Raw genomic sequence first — 14229 nt, forward strand, 5'->3', positions numbered from 1 at the left:
TCAAGACATCCAAACACTTTCATGTACTGTTTTTTTACATAACATTAGTACTGCGAGCAAAACAAACAGCAAATCTCATTACCTGGCTGGACTTTATAGCTATCTCTTGCCTCAAATGTTCTAAAACTTCTGAGGCCGCTTCACTTCCTTCTTCCAAGCGTTGTGTCCCCTCCTCAAATTCTTCCTTGCCAGTCTTTGCTGCCTGCAGTGCCACCTCCAAGACGATTTTCTCATTTTGCAAGAACTGGATCATGTCCTCCTTGGACAGGGCATCTCCCTGGAGTTCCTCTAATCTGGCCTCCAGCTCATCATACCGGGTCTGAAGGTCGCCGAGGGACTGCTCTTTGGTGTGTAGTGTCTCCTGGGTTAGGGTAAGCTGCTTCATGAGGTCCATATGCTCTTGCTGCAATGCTTCAAGCTGCAGATCTCGCTGATGCAAAGTCAACTTCACCTTCAGATATCACAATATTAAAGAGTCGTGGATCAATGAATTTACCCCAAAACCCACCGAAAACTTGAGTACCCTACCTTGCCTATTCCATCAGTACGCTGCTTTAAGTGGAAATCAAAAATTTGAGGCACAACTGACAACCGCCCAAAGATTCACAGACAGCCTGTAAAAACTACCTAAAATTGATCATTCCCATCAATGAATTAGCAATAGTATTTATTATGGGCTTCCTGTGTGCAGAGTACTGTTCTAAGCACTGGGAAAGAATACACTAGCGGGAGTTGGACATGGTCCGTTCCTCAAAAAAGCTCACGATCTAGAAAAGTCACCCCAAAATCAATGTTGGAAAATATGAGTGACTTCCCTGTGGCCTCAGGTCTGCGGGGGTGGTCCTCTGTTACTGGGGCAATGGCAGTAATCGGTTGAATTCTGGGAAGGACGGGAGAGGGAGTGCTGTCCTCCCTGGCCAAATCATCATCATCAATCGTATTTATTGAGTGCTTACTGTGTGCACAGCACTGTACTAAGCACTTGGGAAGTACAAGTTGGCAACATATAGAGACAGTCCCTACCCAACAGTGGGCTCACAGTCTAAAAGACAAAAATCAACAAAAGCCAAATCAAAAGCCAAATCAGCAGCGGCAGAAGCTCCAGGCCCAGAACTGGGGCTAAGCTGCACCTGTTGCTCCCCAGAGGGGAGGGAGCAAGTCACCCGTTGGGGCTGCCAGGGTTGGGACAGGTGAGCCGCTCATTGATACCTCCTCCTCCTCTTCCCTGTACCTCGGCTACAAGCTCCCATTAGCCACCAGGATCCCCACCCCACTTTCTAAATCATGCACTCAGGGCCATCCACCTGACTGGCTGCAAGGCAGGGAGAGGTGGGAAAACAGAAAGGAATACAGGAAGAGGGAAGGGAAAAAAGGAAGTGTCTTTAAACTCTCCCCTTCCCTTTTTCCTTCTCTTCTTTCTCCTCCCTCTTATCTCTCCTTCTCTCATCTACTCCTTAGTACCTCTTCCTCCTTCCCTCAGGAGTCAGTTTGCCCAGGGCAGAAGAACCAAAGAGCTGCTGATTGAGAGCTTTGTGGCAGGAGGAGGAGGAAGAGGATGAGAAAGCACGGGGAAGGGAAGGGAGAAAAGGAAGGAAAGAGGAGGAGGGTGGAAGAGAACAAGGGAGGGAGAGGGCAAGGAAGAAGGGAGCTGTGGTTTCTGGACAACTTCTAGTTTCTCCCCCGATGTCCTCCCTTCCCCCAGCATGGGGATCTGCATGCCCTGCAGAGCTCTCACCCTGTTCGCTGGGCACTCGGCCTTACCTAGCTATAGGGTAAATAGATGCCACAACTAATGTCCAATTGCCAACTTATATTCAGTTCACTTTTTTTCCCATGAGTTAAAAAAAAAAACCTTCTCAGCTATAGGCAATCTTAATTTGAGGTGACCCTAAAAGTTTGAGACTACCACTCTGAGTGGCTTCTTCATCTTTGAAAAAATTTTGGCATTCAATAGATTTACTGAAGCAGTTCAGAGCTTGGTAAAGTGACCTACATGTTTTCAAAATCCCCACTTGGAATTTTAAAGGTTTACTGTTTTTAGCAGTTAAATTGCTACTCTCAAAGCACAGAAATATTGTGCAAGTTATATAAATGTCTTCTATGAACCACACAAAATCTTACATCAATACACTGGTTTCAGGTTGCTCAATATCTATTTACTATCAATTACATTTGTTGAGTGCTTACTGTGTGCAAAGCACTGATCTAAGCACTTGGGAGAGCAAAATAGAACAGAATCGGTAGGCACGTTCCCTGCCCACAAGGATCTTACGGTCTTACCATCTAGTCTATTATTACTACCTAATAAAAGATGCTTTCTTTGAAGTAGCTCTGAAACATCTAGCAGTGGCTACCTGCTCCAATTCTTGTTCCAAAGATGTTGCAGAATCTGCCATTTTCTGCAGTTGTTCTTTCTCATCCTCAAATTCTTCCAGTTTTCTTTGTAGATCCTCTTCCACCATTATTTTAGCTTCTTGGATCTGAACAAATGCAGCTTCTTGATCTAGCATATCGGCCTAGGCAAAAATACATAAATAGAAAAACAAAAAAGGAGTCTATGAAGACAACTGCTCATTTTATTTAAAACAATATGGGTAAATTCACTTCTCATCTTAACTTGAACAAGCCCTTACTGAAATTTGAATGGACTTTTATCAACTGCATCCAAAGAACATGCATATTTTTGTTCAAGAAAACATACATCTGCCAAAGACTACTCTGTATGTTCTTTCTGATTTGCACAAATTACATCATAGACTATTAGGGCTGGAAGAGACAGCAGAAAGAGATCAATTGGTTTCTGTCTCTGGGAAGACTAATTAGTACAAATCTAAGAGAGAACTAGTCAATTATGTTCATAAAACATCTACAAAGAGATAGTGAGAAAGGACAAGCTACGGAAAAAATATTTTTGTCCTTCAAATATTCCAATTTGAAATACCAATTAGCAAAATGAATTTCCAGGGATTTCTGAAGTCTAAAACATCAGAATCACTTACTTGATTTCATTTTTACAAATGAGAAGTAAGCACAGGTCAGTGGAAGAGCTGGGACTGGGAATCTGGGTTTTTTGACTCATGCTCTTTCCATTAGCCGACACTGAATATTTGCAGTGGTCTCTGTCAACTGAAAATGACTCAAAAGGGCATAATGTCCATAACAAAATCAACACACCACAAATGGAATCCGGACACCTTGCGTATCATACCAAACTGGACTGCTCCTCTGTTAGACATGGTCATTCTGGCTGCTTTCTTATTCCATTCATTCATTCATTCAATCGTATTTATTGAGCGCTTACTGTGTGCAGAGCACTGAACTAAGTGATTAACCTACAATCCGCTGCCAAATATGCATCAGAATCCAAGAAAACTCATGAAATCTTTACCTCAATGTTTTGGAGCTGGGCTGCAATGCGTTCCTTTTCTTTGATGGACCTGTGCTGGGTCTCCGTCAGTTGGTGGGACAAAGAGACATTCTCAAGTTTGAGGTGCTCCAGCATGCCAGCCTGAGTCATCTGGCCAGCCTGAAGGGATACAATGCACGGAATATGAAACGAGAGAATTGATGGACAAGTTTGCATCTTGGTGGAGGTGAGGATATGAATGAGCAGATCCCAGAAATGAGAAAAATGCCTAATTACCCCCTCGCAATTCTTCTTGTAGAACACCAAATCTTCTTTAATTAGTCCAAGTCAGCAAAAGGCAAATTAAGGACTATCTCAGATTATATACCTCACCACTCTTCTCCAGAATTTTCAGCTTCTGAATAACTGTCACGCTGGCATGGTCCCCAGTGGGGGAGAAGTTAGCCCCGAATGCAGCAGGTCAGGGCTACAGCAAGAAAACGGGAGCCTGAACTGTCGTCCTGTGTTTTCCGGGGCTGCGCCAGACTCCACAGTGACTGGAGAGGGACCAGGGAGGGCCCGGAGAGCTTGGTGGCAGGGGGCTGCCACTGAGGGCAGGGACACTCTTTAAAAAGCCCCTCCCTTCCTCCCTCCCCTTATTATTCTCAAGCCTGGTGCTGCTTCTGTGGCAGAAACCATTAACACTTTCTGAGCCCCCTCCCAAGTAGGTTGCACCTCCTCCCTTTCGGAGGGGAAGGACAGGGATGGGTTTTGCCCCTTCAAATGGGCATGGCGGGGGGGAGGGGAGGAGAAGAAGAGGAAGGCGGGTGGGTCTGGACTCCCGGAGGTATGGTGCCCTTTTGATACCCTCTGGCCCAGAATGCCTTCCCTCCTTATACTAGACAATTACTCTCCCTGCCATTTCAAAGCCTTATTGAAGGCACATCTCCTCCAAGAAGCCTTCCCTGCTGAAGCCTTCTTTTCCTTTTCTTCAACTCCCTTCTGGCTGCCCTGACTTGCTCCCTTTATTCAGCCCCTCTCCCAGCCCCATAGTGCTTACGAACATAGCTGTAATTTATGTTAACATCTATCTCCTCCTCTAGACTGTAAGCTCATTGTGGGCAGGGAATGTGTCTGTTTATTTTTATTCTGTACTCTCCCAAGTGCTTAGTATAGTGCTCTGCACACAGTAAGTGCTCAATAAATAAGATTGAATGAATGAACGAATGAGTGCAGGCAGATCTTATGGCCAAAACCCCTCACACCACCTGAACTGCAGCTGTGTGTCCACACTCAGGTCACAGCATCCACAGCCTGGGAAACGTGCTTCCCATTTGAGGGAGGGAAGGTGGAGAAGGGATAAGGGCCCCTTCCTGGGGGTTTCTGCCTCCTGCTTGACTAATAGGAGGCCAGGAAGGGGCTATGGCACCCGGCCTCCCCCTCGGGCCCCTGCCTCCTCTCCCCAGTCCATGACGACATCACATTTGACTTGGTGCCTGGACTACCATGTGTGATGTCATGGTGTCCAGCTGAAACAGTTTTGTTTTTACTCTCATCCTGTTCTCTTCTCTGACCATTCCTCTGTCTCCTTCACAAGTTCCTCCTCTGCCTCTCATCGACAAACTGAGGGGGACCTGACATGACTTTGCCCACAAATATTATTTTTTTCCCTCTAAATCTCCTCTCCCGAGAAGCTCCATCTGCCTTTATGGCTTCAGTTACCACCCCTACACAGATGACTCCCAAATCTATCCCACTAGCCCTAATCTTGTTTCTCATATACAAACTCACATTTCCTCTTTCCCACAGAGCACCTCAAAATAGATGGCCTGTGGGCACCTCAAATTTATTACTACTTTTATTATCAAGTGTCATTGAGTCATTTCTGCTTAAAACCTGAACTCTTCATCTTCCCTCTTACACCCACTCCTCGTCCTCCCTTCCCCATCTCCAATCTTCCAGATCCCTCCTTGGACTCCTCGCTGTCTTGCACATCCCACGTTCAATCACCCCTTCCTCTCTACCCAAATGGCCAACTCCCTGGTTCAAGCGCTCACAATTTCCAAGTTAGACTTGGGGATCCTGCTTTTCCCCTCAGTCTGTACTACACACTGCTGCAGTCTGGCTCACCTTCCTTAAATGCTGTCTCACCACTCCTTCACACACCCCATAGTTGTTATTTTCCTCCGTCTCAAGCCAAACATCCTTCTCATTTGCTTCAAGGCTTTCAACCAGTGTTCTCCAACACATGGATTGGTTCCCTTCATCTGTACCTCTCCAGCTCATGCTCTGCTTCTGCCAAGCCTACCTCCCAACTAGACCCTATTTTCAACTTGTCTCCTGGATCACAGCTTTTCATCTGTGCGGAATTCTCTTCCCTCTTCAGATTGGACAGACTACAGGTTATTCCCTCTTCAAAGTCTTCCTGAAAACCCATACCCTCCAGAGAGTATTACTGGATTAATGCCATCACCGTCACATCAAAATGATACCCACCATTAGATTTAGGTATTTCCACCCATTCTCAGCATTTTAAATACACACACACACACACACACACACACACACACAGAGGAAGAGATAGGTGGCATGAATTGATCTCTGAACACTATTCAGCTACTTCAGCCATACTCTCCCTCCTACCAGCAATGTCCTTGCTCCTCCTCCTGCTTCTATTACTTGTAAATAATTTGTGCCTGCCTGTCAATCAATCAATCGTATTTATTGAGCGCTTACTGTGTGCAGAGCACTGTACTAAGCGCTTGGGAAGTACAAGTTGGCAACATATGGACTGTAAGCTCCCTAAGGGAAGGGAAAGTGCCTTTGGCTTCTGTTGTAGTCTCCCGAGGGCTGTACAGTGCTCTGCCTGCAGTGCTCAATCAATCATCAGGATTTACTGAGCGCTTACTGGGTGTAGGACACTGTATTAAGCGCTTGGGAGAGCACAACACAATCAAGTAGGAAGACATGATCCCTGCCCTTAAGAAGCTGACCATCTGGTGGAGGAATTTACAAACTAATGACTGAGAAGTCTAGTGGCGATGCTCACTAGTCACTGACTGACCCACTAGGCTATAAACTCCTCCACTTCTAAGTTCCTTGAGGGAAGGGATCATGTCTATTTTACTGAACTCTCCAAGCACTCAGTACAGTGCCTTGTATACAGTAAGTGTTCAATATATGTCAATGATTGATTTATGGATGCCACCTCAGGAGTGGAGATTATCAACAAGGTCCTGTCTGAATGGTTTGCTTCCGAACTGAAGATCTACTGACAGAGGGGAAACAGTGTGATGTGCCAAATATGACAAAGTGCAAAACTCTTTTCATAAGCACACAACAATTCCACCATGTGAAGTCTTCAAATCGAAAATAATGTTAACTAAAAACCTAGATTACCTACAATCTTTTTTATATTTAATATGATTTTATGCTTTTAAATGGACACATACAGATATTTCAATCATTCAATCAATGGTACTTATTGAGCACTTACTGTGTACAGGGCACTGTTTTAAGCTTTTTTTTTTTAATGGTGTTTGTTAAGCGCTATGACCCAGGCACTGTACTACGACCCAGGGTACATACAAGCTACTCAGCTTGGACACAGTCCTTGTCCCACATGGGGCTCACAGTCTTGATCCCCATTTTACAGATGAGGTAACTGAGGCAGAGAGACGTGAAGTGACTTGAGTGACACAGCAGACAAGTGGCAGAGCTAGAATTAGAATTCAAGTCCTTCTGACTCCCAGGTGCTCCGAGCTCTATCCACTAGGCCATGCTGCTTCTCTTGTTAAAGTATGATACAACAGAGTTGGTAGACACAATCCCTGCCCACAAGGAGTTTAGAGTCTACAGGGAAAGACAGGTATAAAAGTAGACAGTAATAGGGATAAGGAATTAGTACAGAATAAGAATATTTACATAGGAATATTTACTATGTGTCAAGCACTCCACCAAACACCGCGATAGATACAAGACAACCAGGCTGGACACAGACCACATCCCCCATCGGGCCCACAGTCTAGTAGGAAAGAGAACAGGCACCGATTCTCCACTCCCCAGATGAAGAAACTGAGACACTTAGAAGCCAAGTGCCTTCAAATGGGTTAAATGGCATATATTCACACACACGCCATGGGCTACGTTTTGGTATTTGTTAAATGCTTTCTATGTGCCAGGCACTGAACTAAACGCTGGGGTAGATACAGGGTAATCAAGGTGGGACGCATTCCCGGTCCCACACAGGGCTCAAGATCTTAATCCCCATTTTACCGATGGTCAATAAACGATGCTGATATTTTCAGTGCTGGGCAGAGCTATCTTAAGGATGACTGGAAAAGCCAAACCGAATCAGCTCAGAGAGAAGAACTCTAAATGGAAGGCATCCAAAGGAGGGAGCTAGCTAGTAAAAGGCATAGAAGGATATACTAAGTGGCACCCTGGTGTTTGGCGGGTACTAGGGGTATCATTTTCTTACCTGAATGTGCGCCATCTCACTCTGCAGCCTGACTCGGGCTTCCTGGGCCAGTGCCAGCTGCTGCTGGTACCACTGTCGCACCTTCTGAAGCGAGGCAATCTCAGCTTGGGATGCCTTCAGCCTGCTGGCCAGCGTGGTACGCTCTAGCTGGACCTGCTGAAGTTGGTTCTGCAAGGAAATCATCTGCTGCCGCAAGTCTTGCACTGAATAAACAAGAAGGCACAAAATGCTCAAAATGAGGAGAGTGGGGAAGTCTTTGTTCCTGCTTGCAACAAATTTGACTAGGAAAACTTCCTCTTCAGGGAGAGTAAAATCAAAGAACTCAGAGAAAAGAGGATTGTGCCTTTATGCCTGCACTCTGTGGAATATTCTGTCATATACACAGAAAACTTTCAAAAAAGGTCTCTGAGGATCCCCTAGAAAAAGGACAATGGGTGGGTGGGGGAGAGGGGAAGGTGAGTCACCTGATACTACTCTTCAATATTTAACTTGGCTGAAATTACCTGTCCCATGTTACAAATTTCTATCATCAAAATCTGCCTCATGAATTACAAATAAGACAAAAATAATTTAAAACAACAGTACAAATATGGGGTTTTTTCTTTGGAATTTCTGGTTGCTGAGCACCCCTAACTACACATGCGGCATCAAATGCCAGGCACAAATCGATAAGTTGGCTAAGTCAAATATGAAAAGAGAAACAGGCCAGCTCTGGAAAGCAATCCCGGGGCTGAGTAGAAGGCCTGACGGGTCATGCCATTTCCAACAATTCATGAATTCTCATCTTTTCTTCAGATTGGGGAGGATCCCCACCCATTCCAATGTTTCCCGGTGCTAGGGCTGCCTTGAGTGAAGTAGAAGATCCCAAAGTTGACACTGTCCCAGTCAATGGCCCTAGAGTCTAAAGCATCTAGGCCACTGAGATAAATCAAAATAATAAAAACCCAGGAACAGGTTGCCTGGCCTACCTGTAAGCATGTCTCCAAACGGAAATAAAGATGATAAGCAATCAGAAATGCCTGGAGGTGCTACTCCCTTACCTGTGTTATCCTTACTGTGAATGTTTTTTTGCATATCTTCGACTTTTCCCATGAGTCTTTGGTATTGCTCCTCTGCCACTTGCAGGTCGTTATTTGAAGACGCCAGGCTGGCATTTTTGGCTTCCAGTGCGTTCTGCAGGTCAGTCATGGCTCGCTCCAGATCCCAACAAGACTGTTTTAAGGTGTCCACTTGTGAGCTGAGTGAGTCCTGTTTCTGCTGACTGCTCTGGTTGTGCTCCACCTGGGCCTGAAGCTTCGTGTTTAAGGCTGCCAGCTGGGTCTGCAGCTCTGTCTTATCTTTGAGGGCCTGAACGATCAAGATATAGCGACAATTATTTGATGAGTCTGATGATCAATTCCCTCAAACACATTACGAGGACAGGGCCTCAAAATCAAAAGTCACTTAGCTGTCAATGCAATGAGTCACTTGCATCGTGTTTTGTTGAAATATTTTCGAAGGACGTAGGCACTACGATTTAAATACAGACTGTTTTGATATACTAACATGTGATCTGAATGATCCCATCTTCCTGAATTGGTGGTTCTTTCATTAAATGTTTTTTCTCTCCTAAACTGACATTAACAACAGCATCATAAAGGATCTCATAATAATGGTTTTATTAAGTGCTTACCATGTGCAAAGCATTGGGATAGATTCAAGGTAATCAAACGAGACACAGTTTTTGTCTAAGTTAGGATTTACAACCGAGTCCCCTTTTAAAAATGAGGAAACCGAGCCCAAGGTCACCCAGTAGGCCAGGATATAGCTGGAACTGGAACGTACGACTCCCAAACTCGTCCTCCTCCCACTAAGGGAAAGTTAAGTGATTAAGTTAGTACTTAGGAAAGCTGTTCACCAAGGGAAGCTGGAATTAGAACCCAGGTCTCCTGACTCCCAGACTCGTCCTCTCCCCACTAAGGGAAGCAGTCCAGCCTAATGGAAAGAGCACAGGCCTGGGAGTCCAAAGACCAGGCATCTAATCCTGGCTTCATCACATACCTGTTATGTGACCTTGGGAAAGTCACTGAACTTCTCTGTGCCTCAGTTCCCTCATCTTCAAAACAGGGATTCAATACCTGTTCACCCTCCTACTTAGACTGGGAGCCCCACGTGGGACCTGATGATCTTGTCACTACCTCAGCACTTAGTACAGTGCTTGGCACATAGTAAGTGCTTAATAAATACTCCAATTATTAAATCCTAGTGTTTTAACCCATACACTTAGGTACATATGCCCCTATACCCTCCCATATCCCTTATCGGACATGGAACGTCTGTATCCCCCTTTAGACAGTAAGCTCCTTGTGGGCAGGGAGAGTGTCTTATCAACTCTACTGTACTGTTCTCTCCCAAACCTCTAGTAAAGTCCTTGGCAAACAGTAAGTGCCCAATAAGTACCACTGATCATTTGACTGCTTTTCTCCTAGGCGAAAAATAGTCCATTTTGTCATGCACACACTTATGTTCTGTTTTTGAGACAGGTGAATATAAAACACCCCATTTCAGAGATAAGTAAACTGAGGCCCAGAAAGACGATTATTCTGCCCACAGTAATGGTGGTGTTGGGACTAGAATTCAGCCCCTGACCATTCATCATCTTGTCTTTCTCTGTATGTGTCTCATAAAACTGTGACTTTGTAAGACATTTTAAAACCTACCGTCACAGCTGACAAACTTCAGAGAAAATGGGTTTTGGGGATGGGGCTGTGGTTTGCTAAACAGAGAATCTGATCGTTCCTCTCTTACCTGAGTAGCCTCTATTGACAAGGCTTCCAGTTGCCCTTCAAGTCTCATCTTCTCTTTCAGGATCTGCAACATTTCATCATGAGTGCCTGCGATGGAACTTTCTAGGGATACGCTGGCAAGGAGAGACCCAATTAGAGAACGATCATTCTCAAAAAACACAAACAAAAAAAAAACAACACTCTTACCTACCCCACAGGTCAAATGTTAATAATAATAATAGTGGAATTTGTTAAGCTCTTACTATGTGCCACACACTGCTCTAAGCGCTGGGGTAGATACAAGGTAAGAAGCAGCGTGGCTCAATGGAAAGAGCCCGGGCTTGGGATTCAGAAGTCAAGGGTTCTAATCCTGGCTCCACCACTTGTCAGCTGTGGGACTTCGGGCAAGTCACTTAACTTCTCTGTGCCTCCGTTACCTCATCTGTAAAATGGGGATTAAGACTGTGAGCCCCACACGGGACAACCTGATCACCTTGTATCCCCCCCAGCGCTTAGAACAGTACTTTGCACATAGTATGCGCTTAACAAATACCATCATTAAGGTAATCAGGTTGTCCTATGTGGGGCTCAGTCTTTCCACTAAGCCACGCTGGTTCTCCTAACTCTGTAGGCCCCAGGGACAGGTGGAGCGTTCTTCAGAAGTGCAGACGGAACAGGTCCAAAACGTTTTTCCTGCAAAGCAACAGAAGCTACTAAAACAAAGTGACACCCTAGGTTGGTATCAAGATAATTATTAGTGGTATCAGGAAAACTGCAGGGTAGGAGAGCAAAAGGAGACAACACCCTTCATTTCCTTGCTTCACTGACTACCATATCATACTTGAATGTAGTTCTGAAAGGGACATAACCTTGATGCTTACATTCAAATATTTCCCAGGTACTTTCCCACCTCTAAGATTATGTATATCCGGAAACAGTTAAAACCATAGCACCTCACTGATCAAAGTGCTAAAGTATGAAAAGAAAGGAAAAAAGTTAAGGTATATAAAGGGGGAAACCACGCCCAAATTCATCAATTGAGAAAAAACAGACCTATATATAGAAGGACATTTTCAAATGGTATTTGTTAAGTGCTTACTATGTGCCAAGCACTATACTACATGCTGGGGTAGATACAAATTAGATCGGAAACAGTCTCTGTCCCATATCATCAATCGTATTTACTGAGCGCTTACTGTGTGCAGAGCACTGTACTAAGCGCTTGGGAAGTACAAATTGGCAGCATATAGAGACAGTCCCTACCCAACAGTGGGCTCACAGTCTAAAAGACTGTGAGCCACATGGGGCTCACAGTCTAGCAGAGAGGATGAACAGGCATTGAATCCCTATTTTACAGAAGAGGAAACAGGCAGACAGAAGCGAAATGACTTGCCTAAGGTCACAGAGCAGCAGAGCTAGAATTAAAACCCAGGTCCTCTGACTCTCAGGCCTGGGCTCCTTCCATTAGGCCATGCTGCTTCTCCCATCTTTTCATTGTTTCATAGATAATAATGACTAGCCATTCATCAGAAGTTTGCCCTGAGGGGATTAGGAAACCTCAGAAACACCCAAAAAGAATGGCTGTTGAAAACTAACACCGATCCACGTGGAATGTAAGAGGACTAACGAGGTAGTGAATTAATAGGGTGGCAGCTTCATCTGTTACCTGCTGGAAAGGCTGTCTCTCCGGCTCCTCACTTCCCCATTGACCTCTTGCTCTTGGGCGTGATGTTCTGCTGCTGCAGCCTGCAGAACCTCCCTGATGGAAGGAAACTGCCCCATAGCGTCCAGGGTGATCTCCTGGCCATTCACTGTGTAGGAAGCTCCCTGTTTGCCCTCTGAGCTCAGTACAACGCCATCCATTCCTCTTCCAGAGACACTGCTGTAGGTAGAGCTGTCACTCTCGTTCCCATCCAGCCTCATTCCTATTTCACTTCCGTCGAGCTCCGAAACGCTATCGCCCGCTAAGGAGGAATTCTCCAGTCGCTCATCGGCCTCAGAGGTCACGGTTATTTCAGACACAACTGAGGTCAGACTGCTTCTGTTCTGCTTCAGGGAACCGCCGGACGAGTCGGGAACCAGAAACTTGCCGCTGGGACTTCCAGAGTCCGAATCTTCGGTTCGGTAGTCAGCTAGGGAGCGGATCCTACCTGACTTGGAAGATTTGGAGGCTTTTTTCTCTTTTGGGTGGGCTGGGAGCCCCAAGCTGCCGACTTTAGGCCCTCTCGGGACACTGGTCCGCAAGAACGAGTACTCTTTTGTCATAGCTACAGTGCTGGCCCTCGGCAAAATTTCAGGATTGAACATCAGCTCAGGGTCAAGTGTGCTAGAGAGTCGACTTTTAGGTGCAGGCTGATTAGCCTAAAAGAAAAAAAAAATAGAAACAATGATAAAAACCTCTGGGTTTAGAAGTTTATGCCAAGAGCACAAAATTACTCTCAGAAACAATTGCTTTCACATTTCCATCCCCACAAACGAAGCATTTTAGAATAACAATTAAAATTTTAGGATAACAATTATGTTTCGTCTTAAGCGCTTACTATGAGTTAGGTACTGGGATAGATACAAGTTCTCAATTCCACATGGGGGTCACAATCTATTTCACCTGTACTTTACAGATAAGGAATATGAGGTCCAGAATGGCAAAGCTGGGACTACAACCCAGGTCTCCTACCTCCTAGTCCCACACTCTCTCCACTAAGCCTCAGTGCCTCCCCAGGAATGAACAAAAAGATTTAATGGTATTTCCCTCATTTATTCCAAAGTTATAATCTGGCAAATATTACTCTCCTGGGAGACTCAGCATTAAAGGGCTTTTAATTCATTGTTTTGAAGTTTTCAGACACAATTAAGCAACGCTTTCACAATTTCTATACAGGAAAGATTAAAGGGTTATCTTTTCCACAGTTCTTACTCTTTAGAAATGGGGACATTTCCAAAACCTGGCCTATTGGTGGGCCAATCCAGATCCAGAAAAAGCAACTGCTAAGATGAATTATTCCAAAGTCTCACTGGTTAAGAAAATTTAGGGCTCTGTATAGGCCAGGCCTACAAGACTCCTAGAAAGAGCTCTCATGTCTGTTTATGACTGTGAAATATTTATATCTCATATGTGGGATAGGAACTGTGTGTCCGACCTGATTATTTTGTATCTACCCCAGTGCTTGGCACATAAGCACTTATGTACATATCTGTAGTGTATTTATTTATATTAACGTCTGCCTTCCCACTACACACACACACACACGTAAGCTCGTTGTGGGCAAGGAATGTATTTATTGTTGTGTGTACTCTCCCAAGTGCTTAGTACAGTTCTCTGCACATAGTAAGCACTCAATAAATGATTGAATGAATAAGTGCTTAACAAATACCATCATAATTATTATTTTTATTATTCATTTCAGAGGGTAGGGATTTTTACTTAGCACCTACAATGCCCTTCGAGTATGGGTTCTAGGACCCTCTGAGAGGATGATGAACCACAACATACATCAATGTATGGGCAAGACACCTTGCATTATTCTTTTATAGAGAAAAAATCTTGCTTCGGCTACTGAACAAATCAAGGTAAATGTGTTATGGTTATAAAATGGAAAGGAAAAAAATAGCTGAAAAATGAAGAAATCTTATTAACAGAA

The 14229-nt window shown here is 44.6% G+C and overlaps 1 protein-coding gene across 1 annotated transcript in view; it reads right to left on the reverse strand.

The window, feature by feature from the left end:
* The window catches only part of GOLGA3 (golgin A3), a 55295-nt gene that overhangs the window by 23935 nt on the left and 17131 nt on the right, over positions 1-14229 (reverse strand). Inside the window, exons 5-11 of the mRNA XM_038762338.1 lie at positions 12258-12952; positions 10614-10725; positions 8867-9173; positions 7827-8029; positions 3389-3526; positions 2355-2516; positions 83-451 (exon numbers count right to left, since the gene is read on the reverse strand). Of these exons, the coding sequence (XP_038618266.1) occupies positions 83-451; positions 2355-2516; positions 3389-3526; positions 7827-8029; positions 8867-9173; positions 10614-10725; positions 12258-12952 (1986 nt within the window). The remainder of the gene's footprint in view (positions 1-82; positions 452-2354; positions 2517-3388; positions 3527-7826; positions 8030-8866; positions 9174-10613; positions 10726-12257; positions 12953-14229) is intronic.

Source organism: Tachyglossus aculeatus, chromosome 21, assembly GCF_015852505.1.
Source record: "Tachyglossus aculeatus isolate mTacAcu1 chromosome 21, mTacAcu1.pri, whole genome shotgun sequence".
NCBI classification, from domain to species: Eukaryota; Metazoa; Chordata; class Mammalia; order Monotremata; family Tachyglossidae; genus Tachyglossus; species Tachyglossus aculeatus.